This window comes from Acanthopagrus latus, chromosome 4 (assembly GCF_904848185.1).
Source record: "Acanthopagrus latus isolate v.2019 chromosome 4, fAcaLat1.1, whole genome shotgun sequence".
Taxonomy (NCBI): domain Eukaryota; kingdom Metazoa; phylum Chordata; class Actinopteri; order Spariformes; family Sparidae; genus Acanthopagrus; species Acanthopagrus latus.
In genome coordinates, this window is record NC_051042.1 from 27,019,209 (window position 1) to 27,042,519 (window position 23,311).

The 23,311-nt window shown below is 42.6% G+C and overlaps 1 protein-coding gene across 4 annotated transcripts; it reads left to right on the forward strand.

The window, feature by feature from the left end:
* The first annotated feature begins 56 nt into the window (after positions 1-56).
* Positions 57-23,200, forward strand: greb1 (growth regulating estrogen receptor binding 1). Of its 4 annotated transcripts, none has more exons than XM_037095151.1 (35): positions 98-181; positions 5,660-5,737; positions 6,263-6,423; positions 6,847-6,954; positions 7,390-7,566; positions 7,900-8,082; positions 9,235-9,348; positions 9,544-9,684; positions 10,671-10,832; positions 10,979-11,101; positions 12,008-12,193; positions 12,376-12,512; positions 12,756-13,032; positions 13,128-13,256; positions 13,341-13,535; positions 13,986-14,183; positions 14,300-14,483; positions 14,602-14,785; positions 14,877-15,013; positions 15,118-15,469; positions 15,570-15,685; positions 15,920-16,125; positions 16,220-16,781; positions 17,159-17,315; positions 17,411-17,513; positions 17,685-17,840; positions 17,954-18,090; positions 18,187-18,348; positions 19,335-19,539; positions 19,674-19,836; positions 19,977-20,095; positions 20,495-20,727; positions 21,088-21,288; positions 21,437-21,575; positions 21,816-23,200. In XM_037095151.1, exons 3-35 carry the CDS (start codon positions 6,270-6,272, stop codon positions 21,977-21,979), a joined length of 5,964 nt encoding a protein of 1,987 aa, XP_036951046.1. In that variant the 5' UTR covers positions 98-181; positions 5,660-5,737; positions 6,263-6,269; the 3' UTR covers positions 21,980-23,200. The 4 variants fall into 4 exon arrangements, with proteins under 4 accessions (XP_036951047.1, XP_036951044.1, XP_036951046.1 ...); XM_037095150.1 differs by lacking the exon at positions 98-181 and adding an exon at positions 5,030-5,086; XM_037095152.1 differs by lacking the exon at positions 5,660-5,737 and having other exon boundaries at positions 57-181; positions 9,547-9,684.
* Positions 23,201-23,311: the final 111 nt, after the last annotated feature.

Here is a 23,311-nt window from a genome sequence, read left to right on the forward strand (position 1 = left end):
CCGTACCACTTTGGGGGAGAAGAGGGGGAGGGACCTTTCCACAAGGATCAGAGGTGATGACACGCGCGACACCCAGTCCCGCCGTAGGTCTCGCGCCGGAGACATGATGACAGCGCCTTGCTGCAACTTGCAGCCTGTTGGTGAAGAGTAGTGACCGGGTCTGTCCCGCTGCAGCCAAGAGGTAAGTCGCATTTTTTTAATATATAGGAGTTAACTTTACGTTAGTATGTTCCGCAGGTAGAGCGCGTGAAATTATGTGGCTTCTTAATTATGAATATCAGACCTTCACTGTCCGCTCGGCTGCTGCTGCTGCTGTTAGGAAGCAGGAAACAATCATGCTGTTAATGAGAGGGGGGTTTTAAACTGCGTCGCTGTGGTATTTAGCTGTAAAATTCACCTATTCACGTCACTCTTCTGTTCATGTTAACATGTCTGTAATCATAATTAGAGGCGGTCCACATTTATCCACAACATGTTTCTCCCACATGGCTTAAAAAAAAAAAAAAAAAAAAAAAAAAAACTTCGGTACACTCTCTCAAATCCGTCTAGTATTTTATAAACAGATAGAATGCTAAGCCACGCAGGCTTTTGTCATTTTGATGGAAAGATTTTAAATAGAGACTCAGCTCTTACTTAAAATGCAGATCTGACTTGAATTAATTAATCTTGTCCAAAACAATGTGGCTGCTACCATAAACATGTAACCAAAAAAGAAAAAAAAAATGTCAGGCGTTTCAGTGTGCTGCTCTTATGTAATGTGCTTAATGATTTTGTTTTTACTTCTACTTGCTGCCTTAGTTAGTAACAACGTGGCATTATATAAGAGTGGGGTGACTGCTTTTTTAATTAATTTATTAATTTATTAGATGAATTGATTGATTAATTTATAAGACAACAGGATGTCTTTTAAAAAATACTTGAAAACATGATATCAAATCTGTGTGGAGTTGTGTCCAGAGATAACCTCGTGTCTTAGAGATTTATTATCATATGTGTCAATAAATTTAGGCCCTTTATTATTGTTTTACTAACATATAGTTGATCATTAAATAAAGCAGTGTCTTGGGAAAAAAAATCAGAAAGAAAGGTAGAGTTGCTGCTGTTTGTTGATGTGTATACAAAGTGTGTCCATGTACTTCTTGTATGGACTCCTGATACAGCTCATAACATCTTCACATCTAACGTGGCCGATGGTTAAAACATTTTGATCGCAAAAACAGTTGCTTGATGCAAATCATGAGGATGCAGCTGAAAGGTTTAAATGCCTCTGTACACTTGCAGCCAGATTTTCATGCCTGTAGACAACACACACACACACACTGGAGTTATCCAAGATATAGAGAGAGCAGAAAAGGGAAAAAAAATGCTCAAGGACGTGGTGCAGGGTAGCAGCCGTTGAATATTCAGGGTTGAAGCTTTGTAGAGCTTTTCTTCTGACCTTACCTTTACACCAACTGAATACCACCGTGTATGTAGTCAAACAGTGACAGTATATTTGTATGTTTGCCTGTTCATAAATTGCCACTGTAAAGGTCATACGTTTATACAGGCTTGTATATGAAGAAAAAAACAATCTTTTGCACATGAAAGTTTAAAATTCTATGGTGTGGCAGCTGAGTGTAAGGCCAGCTCAGTTTGCGTGAGGGGACGAGTGTGATGATGTGTGGCTGAATGGCCGACGGATGGATTTGCCCGCCTGCCCAGTTGGCCAGTTGGCTGGCTGGCTATCGATCCAGTGTCTGTTGAGCAAACTGTGAATGGGAGATTTAATGTGGGTCAGTGGTCAGTGATGAGCCCATCTGAGGGTCCTCTGTGTGTGTGCTTGTGTGTACAACTGACACCCCTTTGCATATGTGTTGCAGCGGGTCAGCGATCACGGAGCATCTGCAAAGCTGAGAGTTTTTCTCTCTTTTAATTCTCCAGTTTGGGGCTGAAAGAATCGCTGCACTGACCAGCTGACACTGCTCCACAGTTCTCTGCCTTAACGCTCCCTCTCTCTCTCTCACACACACACACAATCTCCACCACTCGAGAACCTTTTTGGGACATATTCATAGGCATGCATTCACTTAACTGTGCATGTGTCTGTTTGTGTGTGTGTGACTGTGTAATATGATCAGCTATTTAAGGTGGGGTGGAGGTTGGACACTGCAGCCCGGCATGTCAGACTGAACAGAAAGAAAGAATAGCAGGGATGCTGGATGTGTTTGTGTGTGTGCGACTGGTATGTGGGCCTGTCCGACAGAGAAAGAGCCTGGGGTTCTTATCTGACCTCTCCCAGGACGACCTCTCACCCCTCAAGACAAGCCCTTTGTGTCCGCTGAGCATGAGCCCATGGGAGAGCGTGTGTGCGTGGGTGCCTATATGTGTGTGCGCATCCGCATATGTTTGTGTGCATGTGTATTAGAGGTATAGGCCACATCAAAGTCTTACTTAAACATTGTTATCTGGACTCACCTTTGACCTCTGCGGTCATGAGACATCCCTCAAACTAAAACACCCATGCCCTCAAAGCAGAGAGCGCATATGTGGGTTTGCATACATTAGCAAGGAGCTAAGCAGGACATCAAACACTTTCTTCTATAAGTATTATCTTTGGTAGCATATGAATTGATGCTAACAGTCCTAACTCGGATTAATAAAGTTAAGAATGATATACTATGTCTTAATCTGTTCAACTTTTATCATTTGACAGAATCCGTAAAATAATAAAAATTCCAAGAACTCCCTTATGTTATTTTAAGTGTTAAAATACATAGTAAGAAAACAGTGGCATGGTAGTTAGTATTATCTGTGGCTTGTATGGGGCTCATAGTTTAAAAAGGACCCTAACTACATGGAAGTATGTGTGAGGAGGTTGTGTGTTTGAGGGTGGTGGTGGTGGGAAGGGGGTCCAAGGGGTCATAAAACACCACAATAGTGTCTCTCTCCCCAGGGTGAAAGAAAGACACAGAAGAAGAGAAGGGGGGGGGGGATGAAAGGATCTCCCACTTCCACGTGAGGGAGAGACGAAAGGAGGGGGAGATGGGAGGAGAAAAGATCAACAAAGCTTCATTACAAGTTTTGCATTCATCTTATTTCATCACATCTGCTGCTGAATGTCTTCTTCTCTGTGTTTTATTGTGAGATTCCTTACAAATAAATTAGCAAGCCGTGTAACAGTACAAGAGTTCATGTGCAGCTAGAGATTAAAATGGACATTTTGATGTGATGATGAATGATCATTACAGCCCTCAGGTTTTAAATCACATTTGATGAAACCACAGTAGGCACATCTGTATCTACTGTATGATGACTTGACACTAGGGCTGCAATTTCTCATCATTGAGAAATGCTCGTCGTCACTATTATCAGAGCCCAAAGCGCAGTCTTCAACATGCTTCTTTTGTCCAACATTCCAAAACCCAAAGACTTCTCAGTTACTGTCATTAATGACAAAGACAAGCAGAAACTTCTCCCTGAAGAATTTGGAACCAGAACATTTTTGACATTTCTGCTTGAAAACTGGCTTGCAAAGTAGCCGACAGTTCGTTTTCTTCCATCGACACATCAGTTAATCATCTTCTTTTTCCAGCTCCAATCAAAACCTGCAGAATCTTTTCTCTTTGGCGTTACACAGTTGATAAATATTTGGCAGGAAAGCCTGTCTCCAAAAAACATATAAAATGGCTTCAGATTGAGACCCACAGTTCTTAATTATTCAATTGCCAGTTGGTCAGAAGTTTAGGATTCTTGTCAGGATTCAATAAAAGGTGGAATACACCTCTCGGCTTTCATCTCCTCTCTCCCTGTTTCCCTCCCTGTCTCTCCTCTCTGGTTGTAAAAAGATCAGTCTGCTTTTTGGTAGAAGGTGTGATTACTTCCTGTCAGTGCCGGCTGTGTTATGACAGGGCTTTTTGTCTTCCATCCTCTGTCTCTCTACAAAGTGGTGCAAGGCCTTAAAAGTCTACACTGCTTCTTTACATATGAAAGTGTGGAAGCAGAAGGTGGCTGGCGAGGTGTGTGTGTGTGTGTGTGTGTGTGTGTGTGTGTGTGTGTGTGTGTGTGTGTGTGTGTGTGTGTGTGTGTGTGTGTGTGTGTGGAGAAAGAGGGAATTTGTCTGTGTGTTCAAAAAACATGCAGATGTCCGGAAGAAAATCTCAACCAAGAGTAGCTGAAACAATGTAGCCGTCGCTGTGCTCTGACTTCAGAAGTCAGAAGTGCAGGTTATTATAGCTGAGAGTGGATATGTGAGATTTAAGGGGATTTTAGGACAAAGATTTATGATGTACAGTTCTAATGTGCATCTCTGGCCCGAGCTGGCCAAGCTGAATTTTGTTGCCTCATAATTGTATTCATTTGTCTTGTGGAACGATGTTCCTGTTGACTTTTTCCATAACATTTACATAAGAGTTTAAACTTAGACTGGTTGCCGTGTCTATAGTAAAGAAATCACTCAAAAACGACAAAAATTGATCCCTATTTAATGATAAACATTGTCAGAAAAAATATTGCCTAACAACTAGATGCAATCGTAAACCAGTAACAAAACGAAACGAAACAAAATGAAAATTTGATAAGAACAACATGGCATTGCAGTGCAAATATGTCATGGTCTTGGTCTTATTTTTGTTGTTTGGGCCAAACCTGCAGTTTAGGGTTATACCAGAGAATGAAGTCTTAACACATTTATCAAAAGGTTTCATGGACAAATATTAAAACCCATGACTCAGTGTGGAACAAAAATTCGGCATAGCACAAATGTGGAGCCATTTAGAAAGTGAAGATTCATTTTTGGTGTTGAGTAAGTGCTAAGATTCCCTCAGCTGCATTGGTTCCTGTATGAAAAAGAGGTGGTGATCCAGGCTGCTAGAATGTTATTTTCTTTAGATACAATAGTTTGTAAAGCAATGCAACACTTTGCAGACAGAGAAAGCTTTGTTTTCATTCATCTGTGCTACTTAGTATTTAGTCGAGTCAAAGTGCTGTTGTTTGTCTAACATTGTCTATGATTTGGCCTGAATTGTGGTTAGTCACAAGACTTGTGGTTCTGTAACAGATACAGTCATCACTCTGAGGAGAAGCTGAACTCCTGCTAACTTGAATGGTGAGACACAAACAGCTTTAAATCTCTAATCTGACAGGCTAGTCTTTTCATTAGGCTCGTTAGCATGATGCTGACTCGTCAATGACTCTATTACCCCCCAGTTTTCAGTCATGTGTAGCTTCTTGTGTGTGTATGTGTGGGGTGGGTGGGTGGGGGGGAGGCAGCCAGCATATGGGCAGTCCAAGGTTTAGAGGAGGGGGATTAAGTCAGTGTTTACAATCCAACCTTGTTATTTCCCTCCTCACTGACCCAGTTTTTTTTGTTGCTGTACACGTGTTTGGGTCTGCCTTGAGACTTAAGTCAGTGTTTATCACACATTCATTCAGCATCTTATTTATGATCAAAGGCATGCTATTTTTTTTAATCAGGGATGGCAGCAGCTAGGTTCATCAGTCCCTTCTCGGGTGTCGTGGAAATGATAAACAAATGATTCAACAGTCTTTTAAAGTGCACTGAAAATGTACTTGTGGTGATAATCTTAACCTTGACAGTAACAACAGCAGTCTTCATCGCAAGTTTTGAAATAGTATATGGAAAGAATTGCTTTCTTTGTCTGTTTCTCATTTGTTCAAGAGCAAGATGACCGAGGCAAACCAGGAAAAAAAAAAACACGAGTGAGAGAGAATCAAGGAGAGAGAGACTAGAAAAACTGTGAGTGAGAGGGAATAGCGTCTAGGTCAGGGTGCCCTGACTCTGTCAGTGCAGCTGATTTTATGGCATGCTGTCTGGACAGATGCCATCCATGAGTAACCAGTGTTTATGTGCGTGCAGGCCTGTGTGTGTTCCTGTGTGAGTAAATGTTTTGTTCAGTGTTTGTGTGTGTTCATTGGTGCGTGAGAGTGTGTGTGTGTGTGTGTGTCTGTCTGTCTGTCTGTCTGTCTGTATGTCTGTCTGTGGGGATGTGTGTCTTAGACCTCCTCTGTATTCTTTCTTTTATCACATACAGAGTCCCTTCTACTGTCACAGCTCTTGAAATACTTTGTTGATGAGATATTGCTGTAAATCTGTACTTGAAGTACGTGAAAGCAGCAAAGCATGACTGACTTTCAGTGCAGTTAAAGTTCAGCGGGATACATTGGGGTTTTTGGTAAATGGTTAATGCAAACAAAAAAAATACTGTCAGTCTGTGAGAATGTTTTGAGTGTCTAACATGAGGTTACTGGGTCCATTTGGCAGGAAACTAATGGGGAACTCCTATGCGGGCCAGCTGCGGACCACACGCTTTGAAGAGGTCCTTCATAACTCCATTGAGGCGTCACTGAGGTCGAACACTGTTGTGCCTCGTCCTGTCTTCTCACAGCTCTACCTCGAGTCAGAGCAGCTGTTGGCGCATGATGGTGGGTTCTTCCAATATGAATCCTGATATTGCATCTGTTTCTGCTTGTCACTCTTGTTCCCCAAGACAAATTGTAGACATGTTATCAGGGTTCGTATGGGTCCTTGAAAGTTTGTGAATTTAGTGGGGAAATTAATCAAGCTTTTCAAAATAGACATAAATGGACACAAGGCGTTGAATGTGCCTGAATGTATATATTTTGAGCAAGAATGGAAATTAATGTTATTTTGATCCTTTTTGATTCTAAATGAATTCCCTCCACTCCCTGCACATTTGTCTCCTGCAGTTTTCTGTCACACATTGTGACACAGCAGCACAACTGAGAACTGTTCAAGCATTCAAGCCTCTCTTCCCCCTTCCTTCCTTGAGCTTCTGTAAAGCCTGCTAATTCTCAATATAAAATGCTAACTGTTGTCTCCAACAGGCCGCACAGAGAATGATGATGAGGATGATGAAGATGGATCTGAGTCTAACAGCCCTCCAATACCCTATCAGATGAAGCCCCCACCTGAGGGATGCTGCACCACAGATGGTTTGTAAACATACACATGTATGTACTCAAAAACATACAATCCCAGAGCCACATGTATTAAGATTTTGCACTGCAGTACACTAACACATGGCACCAGGAGATTCACATCTTGACCATCATGCCAGTGATGAAAAGGAAATGTGATGATTGTGGTTGGTTGTGCATTCTGCTGGATTTGTTGTAACACAGCTTGCAGGGGTCAGTTTTGTGGATTGTGTGTTGTAGTTGGAGGGAGAAAATATGATTGGCGTGTATTAAAAATCTCAGTAACAGCAGATAAATGGTAATGAGCAGCAGAAAAGCTGTTTGAATACGATGTATTAATACTCTTCTTCTTTCTGCTACAGTAAGACAACATAATCTAAATTTTAAAGAAAAGTTACTACATCATTTAGTGAAAAATGGCCATCCTCTCTCATCTTTTTCACCAAACAGGCCTCTGTCAGGCAGGCAGAGACCTCCGTCTGTCCTCGCTGGCATCAGACCCACTGGACGTGCCTCCAGGGTTCATGTTGGTCGGGGTGAAGTCCCCGTCCATCCCTGAGAACCTGCTTGTGTGTGCCGTGGACCGTCGCTTCCTGCCAGATGAACGGGGTCACAATGCACTGCTGGGTGAGACTGGAGACTAAGAGAGACACATTGACATCACCGTTTGTCGGTGAAGAGTGAAAATGTTTTTCAAATCGTCATATTTCAGGACTGAAAAATAAGGAAATGTCCACTATTTTGGGAAACACCTTTATTTGATTCTTTTTTTTTTATTTATTTACTGACAAGATTAGGACCTTTAGCCTAGCTTCATATCAGAAAGGACACATGAACAATTAAACACATGTTATTACTCCTAATATCAATGTTTAACTATTTGTTTAAAGTTGAGATGGTTTCAGGTGTGACTGTATGAATACTGTTCATAGATCTTCTGTATGCATGCTCCTCCTCCAGGCTTCTCTGGGAACTGTGTGGGCTGTGGAGAGAAAGGCTTTCGCTATTTCACGGAGTTCTCCAACCACATAAACCTGAAGCTCAGCACCCAGCCCAAGAAACAGAAGCACTTGAAATACCATCTGTACCGAAACAACCAGGGCGTGCTGGTCAAAGGAGCTCCCATCTGCTGGAGGGGATACGGTAGGAGATGCATACATGTGTCGTATTTGGCATTCAAACTGATTCTGAGTTATTAAAAATGTGTTACAAGCATTCATATTTGTTATTGAAAAATGTAAAAAAATATTATTTTCAGATGAATATGTGGATGAGATATTAACGGAGAGAGAAGATCCTTTAAATGACATACCTGCTTGGAAAAGTCAGGTCTTAATCATATTCTGTATTTTTAACCGTAATGCCATGGTTTTCAAGTAACTGTGACTGTGAGAAGTGAACAATAGAAATAGTCCACACACACAGTGTATGCTGTAGGCTGTAGTGTACAAAAATCTGACTTGTATTGATCTGGAAGCTCTGGATGTATGGGTCTGACCAGATGGACAGGTAGTAAAGCCCGCAGCACAGGTGAAAGGTGAGTGTACGCCGAGGCCACAGCCCAGAGGCAGCCATTCAAATTAATGGTGCAAAGGGACCCGGCCAGTGAGAAGGGACACTTACCCTGTTTCTAACCTTATTCTGTTGTTTCGGCATGATGCTTCTTTTTGTTCTTTTATATAACGGGACACAAAGAGTGAAGTTTAAGAGTTCAGGGTGAAGAAATTCAGACCCTGAGGTTTCTTTGTGATTACTTAAATAGAAATAATGCTACCTGTCAGGTCATCTGTTAGTGTCAACCCTGAGTAAAGACAGTGCAGGGTTAGGGCTCATTCCTGGCAAAACGAAAATTTTTCCTGGATTCTTGCTTTGGTCTTAGCAGGGTATGAAGTAAGAGAAAGAGAGAAGCATACAGTGTTGTTCCTGCAGACTGATTAAGAAAAATCACACGTGCGATCGCTCTTAAAATCCCTCCATACCAGTCGTTCATTTAACTCACTCCTCCTCTTTTTTACCTTGAACACTCCAGAGCTATTTAGTCATGTTAAGTTTAGCCTGTTTCAAGATGCAGGATTTCTGAGTTACCTGTAAAATATGCTGAAGAGGTCTTTTTGCATCAGACCATGGTGTGTATGAAATGTGTGTGAACTCAGTTTACTAAAATCACAGTTCACTTACACACAGACACACACACGCACGCACGCACACACATAGAACAAAACAATCTTAAAAATGACCTTGCCTCTCTAAAGTTTCTGTTTCCCGGGATATCAAACTTGTTTGTGTGTGTTTCAGATGGCAGGACGAGACAGATGGGGTCCAGCCTCTCAGAAGGCCATGTGACATCAGATGAACATCCACCAAACATGGCACTGACTCACCCGTCACAAACACCTGGCAGCTACACAGGTAATGCACACCAAAATACACAGAGATGACAACACGCTTGAAAAGCAAAATCAAGAATCCCCTGTGTTTTGTGGTATTTTGATGGACACCTGTAGTTCACATAAACATTATGATAAGTAACAATCAGAAATATTTTTCAGGAAAAACGTCACAGCCTTTATGTTATGAATTAATCTTCTTTCTATCTTTAAACAGCAGGATCAGGATCACACGTAGACCAAATTGGTCTGCCACAAATAGCTGACGTCCCCCACTCGTTGACAAATGGCAACCACGCTGTTCCTTCAGTCACCCAGCCTCAGCCTCAGTCAGGACCTGGGAGACCCTCAGCTACAGGTATAGATTGTATGCACTGGTGATTTGAGCTCTATAGCATGTGTATATATGACATGGAATCTGGGAATTATTGACACAATAGTTTTAGTTATGTTAGTTCTGTGTTATGTTAACAGTTGATCTCATCATTAGAGGGGTTCATTGATGGATTCATGGATTTTATTAAGCTGAATACTTACAGTTATTGTAGTGATGTTATGTATTGTCATCATCTAATGTGTAACTTTGATCTGTTTTCTCACTGTTTGCTGACTTCTTGTGTTCATGTAAACACGGCCAGTTTGTGTCTGTTGTCATTAAGCCCCTCCCCCTGGGTCTCTTCACACCTCTGAAAGGGAGAGCCACCCTAACAGTGTGTGTGTGTGTGTGTGTGTGTGTGTGTGTGTGTGTGTGTGTGTGTGTGTGTGTGTGTGTTACAACAACCCTGCTATACAGGAGCCAGCCAGCTGCATAGTGTGTTGGGGGTTGTCTTTTGTCTTTCTGTCTGTCTCCCTCCCTCTCCCTCTGTCTGTCACCTCTATTACCCAGGGTTGTAAAATTCCCACTCCGTCTCATCTTTTTTCCTGCTGTCTCGCTGAATGAAAAGCTTCCTTCCTGCCAATGTTGTTTTTTTTTCATGGCCCTTTTAACAAGTGGAGCTTTTATGTGTTTCCCAATTGCTGCATTTCAACAGGGAGGAAGAGGAAGAGACGGGTTAACGTTTGACTAAAATACAGCTGTTTTCCATTACTTTATTAACAGACGTTCATCCTTAATACTTTATTTAGAGCATATTATATTGATTTGCGGTTTATTGGAATTTGAAAAGTGACTTCTTTAAGCTATACAGGAACTCATTCCTCAAGAAAAATTAAACTCAAGAAAGCGATATATCCAAAATTCAATTCAACAGCAAATAACTTGTGTGCAGCATCAAGATCTTTTTTCCAAGCCAGAAAAAATGCTTTAAGCTAATATGCTGTATGATGTTATTTTTTACCCTGAAGGCACCCATACAAATACTGGACCTCCAAAAAAGAGACACAAAGGCTGGTCGCCTGAGTCATCTGCCAACAGCCTGCCGGAGAGCACTGGGAAGACACCACCGTCTTCATCAGTCTTAACAACGTTATCGGTGCCCTCTGTCATCACAACTGGAGCAAGATCAGGTAGAGACATTAACAGACAAAAAACATGCGGTTGATAGAGATATTTATTTAATGCTATATGTGAAGATAAGATTTTGTGTTTTGTTGCCTGCGGTGTTTCTGTGTGTCTTTGTGTAAATGTAAATGTGTTTCTGTGCTTTCTTCAGAGACTGCTGCCCCGCTGAGTTCATCGCAGGGGTCCGTGACCCCACTCGCTCCCCCAGGGCTGTCTGTAACAATCCCTGATCAGCTGCTACACACCTGCAGACTACAACCTGTCATCTTTAAAGGTCAGATGAGCAATTGTATAAGTGATTTATGACGACAGGGTGCACTTTGTTTTTCTTAAGCAACAACAGACACCTACAGTACATGCAGTTGTAGATTATAGATACCACTGACTGACTTACTAATCAGTCAAAGTCCTTCTTGACTTGTTGGTGCTTTGTGACCATTTTCTACCCAGCTGTCAGGGCTGAACTTTCAGGTAAGGTTTTTGCAGCAATGACCCAGCAGGTGGTCGTTTTAGCTCACCTCTCCTCACAGGTTAGAGGTCAGCTAAAACCCGAGGCTCTCTCTCAACCTTTTTGCCCTTCCCCTCCACCCTTCACTTCCTCCAATCTTTTCACCCCTTTGTATCACCTATCAACTCATCCACCGTCCCTATGCTCCATCGACTTTTTATGTAGTATTGTGTGTACTTTCCTTCTTCCTGTTTTCCCGTCTCATTTATTATCTATGTGCCCTTCACTTCACCAACCATCTTGTAATTTGCTGTGTTCTCCACCACTTTTAGCTTCTCTTTGTGTCTCCCATCATTTATTCCTATCCCTGTTATTAAACGTCTCTGCTTTGGGAGTAAATAGAACTGCATTTTCCCAGCACTTACTTGACTGACTGACTGATATCTGTTTGGGTTTGTTGCAGTTTAAAACTTTCATAATGTTATAACATGTTAAAACATTATTTACCTGCAAACAGCAAAATAAAATATATCATAGGTCATAATGAATATGTTCTTTACTTATCATAAACAGTCTTTATGTTTTTTGAGCCTGATGGCGCTGACTTGTATATCCAATCCATTATAATTGTCATATTACATCACTACATGTGTTTTGTGAAATGGTAACTTCTAAATCTCTGCCACCTCTCTGCGTTCATCTATTTTATCCATCCGCCCCTCACTGACACAGGACACGGCCCACTCCCGCAGCTGACTGGCAATGTCAGTGAAGTGCTCGTCAGTTCTCTCCTCCAGAGTTGTTACCTGAGCTCCCAGACACTCCCCAGAGTCTACCAGCACTATGGACCTTCACCCATTCAGCCACTGTCAACTGAGATGCAGATTCTACTCACTGTCTACTACCTTGTTCAGCTAGGTCAGTCTAAAACCACAATAAATCATACACTCTTGGATTGCAGAGAGGAGGCAAGTGACGATAGCCACTGGGAGGCAGACATAATAACATGTTCAACTAAGTTATACCATTAAAATGTATTTCAAAGTTCTCCTCAGAATACTCACTATGTTTCTTTTCACTCTCACCTATGTTCATCCAAGGCCCTGACCAGGTGCCCCTGATAGAGGACCTGGAGCAGATATTCATGCGGTCATGGAGGGAGTCCCACCTCAGCGAGATCAGACAGTACCAGCAGCCTCAAACACCAGCCACCCAAGGGAGGCACTATGGCATAGATGTGAGACTGAGCTTCTTTCCTAGTGTAAAAAGAATAACTCAAAATAAGGAAAAACAAGAAGTAAAATGCTTCAGACAAGACCGAAAGACCTTTTATATCAAGATATTTTATGTTGAAAGCATTTTTCATACATAAAATACAGCTCAAGTAGTAGTAAAAACAGATTATGTCACTACATTAACTAAATGCAGAAAAGCACAGAATAAAGAGCCAATTGTTTAAAATTATCTTCTCTTTCTCAAGACACCATCAACTCTGCCTGGACTCCCCCAGCATCTGTCCTTACCTCCCCAGAGCCATCAACCCCTGACCCCCAGCCAGCTTCCCTGGCTTGCCCAGCTGGCTGCGTCATCCTGTGGCGAGGGTGTGGTGGTGTTGGGGGAGCATATTGGATCTTTGGCTCAAGGCATCCAGCAGACGTTCAGCAGGTTAATGGAAGGACGACTTGACAACACTAACTATGTGGTCATTATTGTCACTGCGCCTGGTCAGGAAACACAGTCCTGTGTGGTCGTCACAGGTAGGAGTTGATACCAGTTTGAGCATTATTAAATTGCCCTAATGACGAGACAAAAATATTTAAAAGCCGTGGGGGTTTTTTGCTGTGTGTTTCAGGTAAACATCAGTGTCGTGCCTTAGCAGAGAGTATGTTCTCCCCTAATGAGGGCCTGAAAGAAATCAACCACCAGCTCTCCACTGGTGTTGCCCAGGAACTCATACACTACTGCAACTCCCTCGGACAAGGTGTGTACGACTGTCTGCTTGTTTGAGCGTACACATCTGTTTCTGCGGTGCGTTCATATTAATGTGGGCCTTGCTGTTACTCAGATGGTGATATGGACTCCCTGCTGGATAGTGCTACTGTGGACAGCAGCGAGCCATCTCCCTTATCCAGCAGTCAGGAGTCATCTGAAGAGAGGAGTCTCAAAACCACACACAGTCCAAAGGATTCCCAGACACAGTGTCCAAAAGATTCACCCAGCCCTAAAGAGAGAGCTTCAAGTCCCAAAGACACCTGTTCAGGTGAGAAACAGACAGATTGCAAAGTTCTCTGTGTATGTAATGGATTTCCTTGCTTCACCACAGTGTGAAAACACCCTTTTGAATATTGCTTGGATAAGATGATAAACTTTTGTTTTTAGGCAGCGGTCATGTAATCACATCTGATTTTCCCAAAGCTATAATCCATACTAGTTCACAGTTTTGGGCTCATGATTTCTACCTAGTAGCATATAGGTTGAATTTAAAGCTTTCCATTTGCTTTCATTTTACTTGCGTTGTATTTTTTTTTAGATTTGCCCGCTTTTATCCACATGCTAATGCAACTCTTCCCTGGGATGAGATCTATTTGAATGACTTTACAAAGTGAAATAGAGATAACAACTGCATGTTTTTTTATATTTCTCCCTCTTTTTACCAGAAAATGTGTAAATTTGAGACCAGAACAATCATTATGTGTTTGTATGTGTACAGAATACTCCGTAGAGTGGCGTGAGGTTCGGCCCATCCAGCTCGCAGTCGCCAGGAAGCTGCTGTCGCATGTTTGTGCCATAGCAGACTCCAGCACACAGAACCTGGACCTCGGCTCCTTCGACAGAGTCAGCTTCCTCATCCTGGTCCCGCCCTCCGAGGTCACATTTCAGCAGACTGTTCGCCATCTCTGGAGCTCTGGTTAGCTACATGATGAGCAGTTGTTCTTAAGTCATTCTTCTTGAGAGACAAGCAGAATAAGTTTATTTGTGTGTGTGCTAGTTGATTCATTTTTTTTCTCTTTGTCTGTGTCTCAGGTGTCCTCCAGGAGCTTGGGAGTTTAGACCAGGACTGTGTGTCTCAACGGGAGGCTGAGCGCTACGTGGTCAAGATGGATCAGTGCGCTCATGCCCGAATTGACAGCCTCATCCAGGAGGCATACAGCAACTCCTACACACTCTACATCCTGGTCCATGACCACGCCCACTGCGACATTAACAGGTGTGTGTATGCGAAAAAGAAGATAAAAGAGAAATCAGAAATGATGCAGAGTTGTGGCTGCGTCTGCCTGGTATCATTGTTTCTTTTCTCTGAGTCTCTGTCTCTTTGTCTCATTCAGTGCATCCTGCAGTAGCTCAGACAGTGGTTTGGGTCTGGTGGACCAACTGTTAAACTCCCGACAGGTCCGAGATTCTCCAAACATCCTAATTCTCCACGTCACCTCCTTCCCCTTCGCCCTACAGACACAGTACACTCGCATCAGCCCCTACAATGAGATCCACTGGCCCTCTGCATTCAGTAATGTAAGACAGATGATTGTGTGTGATTGACTGGGAGTTCACTTGAATTTGTGCTTACTTTGCTAACATTGTGTACATGTGTGTATGTGTGTAGGATGTGGACCTGTATCATGAGAGGACGCGGTACTTTGGCGTGTCAGAGCTTTTAGAGTCGACCCGTTCAGGGAGCAGCCTGCCTCTGATGCGTTATGACTCCTCCTTTGAAAGCATGGCGTCTGCTCTGGAAGAAAGGTAGCATATGCACACATGTTTCACAAACACACTTCACAAAGAATTTGGACTAACTTGCAGATGGACATGTAAAAAACAAGAGCCTTACAAAATCTGTCTTCCAGGTTCCCTAAATTGCACAGCGCTGTGATCCGGACTACAGTTCTGATCCAACACTACTGCATAGCTCTGATGGCAGCATCCGGAAGAATCAGCGGCTCCCAAAATCTCCACAAACACAGCTCCGTGGAGACCCTGGAGATTGTACAATCACTGCTTAATGCTGCCCAGCAATGTCCCGCCCACCACGGTCACATGGTCTTGCTGCGGATCCCCTCTTTGGCTCTGGCAGCATGGGCCCACCGACGGCTGTCCAGAGTTAGGAGGCAGCTGGGTCTGGAGGAAAGCTTCGAAATCATACTGGGGAATCCAAACCAAGCTCTCAATATTGGACAGAGCTTCACTGATCAGATCAAGGTGTGGATAAAATAAGTTTGCAAAGTCTGCTCCTCCTTGAAATGTCTCCTCACAGTTATAGAGATGAAAAGATGCTGACTTGTGTTTGTTTGTTCTGCAGACATGGCTAAAGATCCAGGATGCTGACTGGGTTCCTCAGAGCTACCTGGAGTTGGAGGCCCTTCCCTGCATCCTGATCCTGTCAGGAGCTGAACCACTGGGAGAGTCACTGCCCAGGTACACAGTTCTGATCATGACTTTGGACCTAAAAACTTGAGTTTGTTTGTTCCCAACCCCTCATCACCCCTTCACCACCAAGTTTTTTCTATGAGAGAACCTGTAGCAACATCTAGATTATCAATCTGTACTTATTTATATGTGTAACGCCTTTGTCTTTCTCAGGAAAGTGACAAAAACTTCAATATGGATATGTGTTCTGGAGTTTCAACAGTGAATTCATTTTGCCCACAGGTCATTGAAGTACTGCGATCTTAGAGTGATAAACTGCTCCTACCTTCAGCGAACCACACTCGAACAAGAGCTTGGACTGGCTGCTTATCTTGTGCGAGCAGAGTCACGACCCCCACACAACCCTGGACCAGGGAGTGACTTATTGGAGAGCGATGCAGAGAAACTCAGCAGCACTGACAATGAGGAGGAAGAGGGACAAGAGAATGGTGAGAAGAGATGAAATGATTTTGAAATATGTGAAATGTCTTCACAGATGTAGTGGCTAATGTATTTTTCTCTTTTTTCTCTTTCCGTTTGCAGGGGACTCCCCTCTGTCTTCCAGCCAGCAGCTCCAGTCGTGCCCAGACAGTGGAGCTTTAGATCCCTTCCCCACTCAAAGCACTGCCTCTCCAAATGTCCAGAAAGGGACCATGGACACCATACAAAATCCCTCACAATCACAGACTCAACTTCAACCCCAGCCCCCATCTCAGTCTTTTCCATATCCTCAACCTCCACTACACCACCAAACCCAGCCTCAAGTGCAGAGTTATTCCCAGGCCCAAACAACCTCCCAGCTACAACCACAACCACAAATTCATAGTCAAAATCAGCTGTTATCTCAGACAAACTCCTACCCTCAACCTCACCCCCCTGCGCAGTCTCACCGCCAGCACTCCAAATCCACCTCCTCTGGCTCTTTGTCCCCACGGGCCTCATCGCCTCACCTCAGCTGCTCCTGGGCGCGGGGGGTGAGTCGCCCGCCTTCTGTGCTGCTCCCCCGTGCCCTCTATGAAATCATCACAGCTAGTGACAGCAGCGGGCTTCCAAGATGTACTTCCTTCCTGCCACATATGTCTGTCGCATGGGCAAGCAGCTTCAGGTAAAACTAAAATAATGCGACATTCACCATATTTAGAAGTTTCATGGACAGCTAACGCTATGCAAAGTTAGCATTATTTGAACATGTGTAAGTAAAAGTAAAAAAGACAGTGATATAATGGTCTCCTTGCTTTATCTTTAAAGAATCTAGCAGTCCAACAACTGGATAAATCCCTGAAAATGTCCAAATTTATCAATAAAATTTTGTTTGCTTTTTAAAGAAATTATGGTATTGAAGGAATAAAACTCTATTACTCAACTGTAATGGGAATGGACATTATGTAGATTTGTTCTATAGTGTAGTTTCAGTGTATCCTGGAAATATTCTGAGCTGGAAATCTCACTAGAAGAAATGTAATAATGAACTTTATCCTATAGGCCCTTGCTGAGTAAGATGATGACATGTACAGAACAGTCACTGTACTATCGCCAGTGGACAATCCCCCGCTCCTACCACATGGACAGCAGCAACCGCACCGAAGGACGAAGTGACAACTTTCACCCTCGTAGGCTGCTGCTCAGTGGACCCCCACAGGTATATTCCATCTTCACTTCTTTCTTTTATACAAACTCAAGCTCAGGCTCTGCTTGATCTGTACCCTCATTTCCCTTTGTTCCTTCCACGGTCAGGTGGGTAAGACAGGAGCGTACCTGCACTTCCTGGGTATTCTGTCCCGAATGTTGATCAGGCTGATGGAGGTCGATATCTACGATGAAGAAGACATCAACTACAGTCAGTATATCTGCTGCACTAGCTGCCATTATTCTGATGCATTTTATATATTTCTCCAACTGTTTGTCAGTGTTTTGCTTTCTAGGATTTTGTCTGGAAAAGATTCTGATCTACAATATTCTCCGTGCCATCAACAAATGTCAAACGCTTGTAAATGTGTTTGGTATTTAGGTGCCCAGGCAGAGGGGGTGCAGTACCACCCTCCCAACACCTCCTGGCCAAACCCAGACATTATGAAGACGATACCCTTTGACTACACCATCCATGACCCCAAATATGATGACATCAGCTCTGTCTATAGCCCTGGATATAAACCCAGTGCTGAGGGTAGGTACAGACATAACACTCAAATGTTTCAAGTGTTTGTTGCTTGTAAATCCAAAACTACCATTATATTGAGCTTTAGTCCTCACCTGTCTTTCCCCTGTTGTCTTTCCAAGGAACGGCTGTTCGTCAGGAGGATGTGTACCTACGCAGACGGACATCTAGGATCAAGCTGTCTAAATATGCAGCCTACAACACCTACCACCACTGTGAACAGTGTCATCAGTACTTGGGCTTCAATCCCAGATATCAGGTGAGCAGGACACAACAAACACACAATCTGATGTATTTTTAAAAAATGTGAATGTCACAAGGTGATGCTGAATGTCCCCTCTGATTTCATGTCCAGATGTATGAGTCAACACTGCATGCCTTCACATTCACCCATCTGCTACTTGGGGAAGAGATCCAGCTGTACTTCATCATCCCAAAGTCTAAGGAGCACTACTTCAGCTTCAGCCAACCAGGAGGCCAGCTGGAGAGCATGCGGCTGCCACTCACATCTGATTGGGTAAGTCCCTTATTCAGTGAAGTCCTGAATCACACATCATACTAGTTCATTTTACCAGCTGCTTATGTTAGAAAAGAATTCTCAAACTGTTTCAAACTCTGAAAAGACAGGATGAAAAAGCCATTTGTTCGTTTTGTTGCACTTGTTTTTACTCATGAAAGTAACAGATAAAGTGGTGAAACAGATGAAAATAATCTACTATTTTTGTGAGTGCTTCAAACCAGCGTACTCTCTAAACTTACTTGCTGAACAAATGCAGCTTGAAGTGGGTGTGAATGTCAGATGCCATTTGGAAATTTGCAGAAATCCTCTGACACATTCACCTCCCACTTCAGTGATCGAACAAGCATTTCTGGTGGAGCCTGCTGGCAGAGACTGCAGCCATTACTGAGGATATCAATAGTTTAGCTTGTCACGAAATGCTTTAAAATGTATTAGATTAGATAATTAGATTTAAGGTGATATGCATAAACCTTCTTAACATATCAGTAGAACAGTGAAATTGTTAGATATTCAATTCTTGTTCCTGAAATGTTATTATTGTTAAGTTATTTGCTCCTTCATAGTCATCTACAGAACACAACACATTGTCATTGCATATTAGTGGCGGTTTTCAGGGTTGACCACAGTGCAACACCCATAAGCTCCACTAGGTGGTGCTATAGGCCAGACTATGGCTGAGATCATCTTGTAGGCAAGTGTATCAGAGTTCATGTGGCACAGAAGATTTCTGTTTGAGTACATATTTTGTACATTTGTCTATACATTTATTATACATTCTTGCTTTACTAGAAATCAAAAAATCATGAGAAATTCATGATTCTTGTTACAAGTAAAACTTACTTCCTCATCTTTCTTCACCTTTTCCCTTCCCTTCTGCCTTTTCAAAATTATGTTGTAATGTCTAAATATATGCAGCTATTGTATTTAACATTATTTTGTCATGATAGTATAATGTGTATTTTTTTTTTCTTCCACTTCCTCAGAGCCCAGACTGCATCAAGAGTCCAATCTTCACCCCGACAACTGGCCGTCATGAGCACGGCCTGTTCAACCTGTACCACGCTATGGACGGAGCCTCACATCTACACATCCTGGTGGTCAAGGAGTATGAGATGGCTGTGTATAAGAAGTACTGGCCCAACCACATCATGCTGGTACTGCCCACTGTCTTCAATGGAGCTGGAATAGGTATGTAGCTGTTAATACTTTCAGGATTCTTTCCCCTCTAGCACTCACACTGACACATACGGTTCTGAAATGTCAGTATCAGCCATTTCTGTCAGGACCCACCACCTGAGTATCCGATCCCCAATCTCTTACAGGTGCTGCTCACTTCCTGATTAAAGAGCTTTCGTATCATAACTTGGAGCTGGAGCGCAGTCGGCGTGTGGAGGGAGGAGGCCCAGCCGGTGACGTCTGGCCCTTCATCATCCTGGCTGATGACTCCTGTGTTATGTGGAACGCAGTGGACCTGGACGCACGCAAGTATGTGCATACAAACACATTGATTACGTGAATACATCTCTTGGATAAATAGCCGTTACTTGCAGTTGAATAAAGAATGTGTTGGTTAATTGTATGCATAAGTTTTGACATAACCACTGTTTGCTTTTTGCTGTCGTTAGCGGTCCAGTGGAGCATGCTGTGTCACTGAAGCAGGTGTTACAGCACATGGAGGCCTGTCCAGACCTGGCTCACCACGGACTCTGTGGGATCAGGAAGTGGAGCAGCCGTGGACTAACAGGTCAGGAGGTCAATGACTCAATCACAGAAGCCTTGAAAAGTCAAGAAACCATTTTGACAACTCAACAAGTCTTCATAAAGTTTCCATGAAACATCCAGGGCAGACTCTTACTTCTCAATCTTCTTGAGCAACAAGGAATCTTAACTGTAAACATTGATTGTTATCTCTTCATCGCCTTCACTGGTTGCTTTTTAGACTACAGATATTTTCCAAGCTTTATCTCACATCTTTTGATTATCCACTTCACGGCCTGTAAGGCGGATAAAATCAGCGTTGTAGTAGTGCATTTTAACTCTGTTTATCATGATGACAAACATATGAATATTGTTTTTTGTGATTAAGTGGAATTAAGCGAAATTACAATATATTTAAACTTGCAATTTATTGTGTTTCATCCAGGTAACAAACAGAGGGAGCCCTTCTCCAGAGGTCACCTTCATGACTTCCTCCTCCTTAATGTGGACCGGAGTCAGAACATCCAGTACGACCAGAACCGCTTCACCTGTCACGACGTGGACTTCACCCTGAGGCTACACAGCGCTGGACTGCTCGTCTGCCGGTTCAACAGCTTCAGTGTCATGAAGAAGCAGATCGCCATCGGTGGATACAGGACATTTATCATCAAGACCAAGGTAGAGAGTGACACGTGAAGCACATCGTGTAGTACTCATAGAGGGGAACAAAGAAACTGATTGCATTATGTAACCCAGACAACAAATGATAAACTGAATTTCACATATAAACAAATGTCAATTAAAAAAAGATCAATTCAACCGTCATGAATCCCCAAAAACAAACAATTATTACTTGTTTTGCTCTTAAAACAATCAATCACTTGTATGATTTCTATGGTTTCCACATTCAGTTCCTCAATTTAAAATATGTATAACAGAAAGACAACACATCATAGTATTTGTAGTAGTTCCATGCATGTAGTTGTTATGAAAGATAGTGTATTTTAGATTATAAACAAAAGTTTGATGTTTCTCCAGATGACAGATGTTCCCACCTCAGTGGGGCCCTCGCAGTACGTCTGCGCTCCAGACAGCAAGCACCTTTTCTTGGCTACACCAGCTCAGCTTCTGCTGGAAAAATACCTCCAGCACACCAGCCAGAAGCTGTTTCCACTCAGCACCAAGAACTACACACACCCTGTACTCTCTGTTGACTGTTACCTCAACCTGGGACATGAGGTACGCAGCACACACACACACACACACACACACACACACACACACATACAAAATCAGTATTTGTTTGCAGAAAAACATTCACCTTTAACCATTCCTTAGATTTCAACGTACAGTATATAAACATCACACTGTCCTTCCTCTCCTGCAGGTGACGGTGTGTTTTGTGAGTTCCAGACCTCATTCCGTCAACATCAGCACCACAGGGCTGCTGTTCAGTGGCCTTCTCCTCTGTTTCGCCGACTCCTTTGTGACTCCCGGCTTCCTCAAGAAGTTCTCTTTCCTCAAAGGTACAAAGGCAGACCAAATACAGACAATGAAAACATATACTGGTATGTGTGTTATAGGTGGCGCACATGTGATGACGTATTTCTGAGTGCCTGAATGTTGGCGCATGTAAAAACATTACCAGAACAACATTGTTTGGCTCTGGCTATGAGAGACAGTGAGGAAGGCATCCTGAAGTAATGTTGAGTTCCATGTCATAGTTAAAGTCTCTGTCCCTCTCCCTCCTGTCTGCCGTCCTGTAGGTGCGACTCTGTGTGTCATCAGTGCAGATCGTAGCTCCTTGAGGCAGACGGTGGGCAGGCTGGAGCTCGAGGAGGAGTGGAGATTCAGGCTCAGCGACGAATTCCAGACTGCCAACGCCAAGGAGGACCGGCCGCTCTTCTTTCTGACTGGAAAACACATATGACTGAAACACGTCTATCAGTCAGAATCATGAGTGAAATCACTTCAGTTGCAAAAGAGAAGAAATGCAATGAATGTTTTTTTTAACTAACTTGGGTTCTGAATGGACAATGCAACATATGCAAAAGACAGTAAATGATGCATATAATGCTACATAAACGTTGTCGATGGAATATAAAACACAAACCGTATTTTGGAGGTGAGGTCCCGGTCTAGGCTGCCAAAATCAAGAAGGACACGTTCTTCCAGTAAAGACTTTCATCTTTGAGGATCAGTTCTGGGGAAGGAAACAAGAGGAAATCGTTTTTAAATCTGTTTTTATCTGGGCTTTATTTAGGTGAGGTTGTACTCTGAATGAGCAAAACATTGATGAGGAAACATTCAGACCATCTTTAGGAGGCTCTGTCTGGTCACACAATGGTACTGTTTGTATTTAGTGTGTTTTACGTTACACTCCATGAATTATGAGAGTATTTTTTTGATCCACTCAAACTAAGATTAAAAAACGCACATAATCTAAAGAAAAAATACAAATTGTAGAATAGTATGGTATTAAAAAGATAAAAGGATTCATCTTGTAAACAATACAGTGTATTCAAAGGTGAAAGGTGAAATGACTGCATTTCTTCTCCTTGCTGCTTTCCGTATGTCTTCACCTGTGTTTGCAGGTTTGGCTGTGTTCAAATCGTTATAGAACTATCACAGAGTTCTGCACGCTCCCCTGCAGGTGCACACAATATGAGACGCTTTAAAAAAAGGTAGACACAATCATATGTGTGCAATGGTAGCCGATTTTGGTGACAAACATTTTATTGGACGATTTTACAGGTTTGTCTTGCATGTCTGTTTTTACATATGACTATTTTGAATATATTTTGTCAGCATGTAAAAAAAAAGTATTCTTTTTGTATGTAGAACATTTGTTATGCTCAGTAGACGGTGTGTTGATTTTGTTGGTAACTTTGTGTTGGCCGCGTGTCACAATGTTCACGTCTGTTTGCCTTTAATTGTATAAATGTACAGACATTTTACATTTCTTTTGTGTTTCGTGTTCATATGTTCCTTGTATTTATATTTCGAACACGGAACTGGACGGATCGTACTGATCTCTCTGAACTTCACAATCCACAGATGGTTCAAACACTTTGGATCCTGGAGGTTTGCAGCTGAACGGGAGCTTGCTGTAACTGTCAATGTAAATTAAAAACAGGCCAGACGCAAAGTTAATTTGTTCTCGACATAATGTTTTCATAGCTGTTATGATCAATCTTACAAGAATATCATATAGCACTAATTGCCCACTTTATTTTTAAGTTACAGTTATTTGTATATGAAT

Coding starts and splice junctions, on each gene's coding strand:
- greb1 (XM_037095149.1), top strand. CDS start 6,270: ATGGGGAACTCCTATGCGGGCCAGCTGCGGACCACACGCTTTGAAGAG. Junction 14,184..14,299: donor TCGCCATCTCTGGAGCTCTG/GTTAGCTACATG, acceptor TCTGTGTCTCAG/GTGTCCTCCAGGAGCTTGGG. Junction 15,470..15,569: donor GCTTCACTGATCAGATCAAG/GTGTGGATAAAA, acceptor TTTGTTCTGCAG/ACATGGCTAAAGATCCAGGA.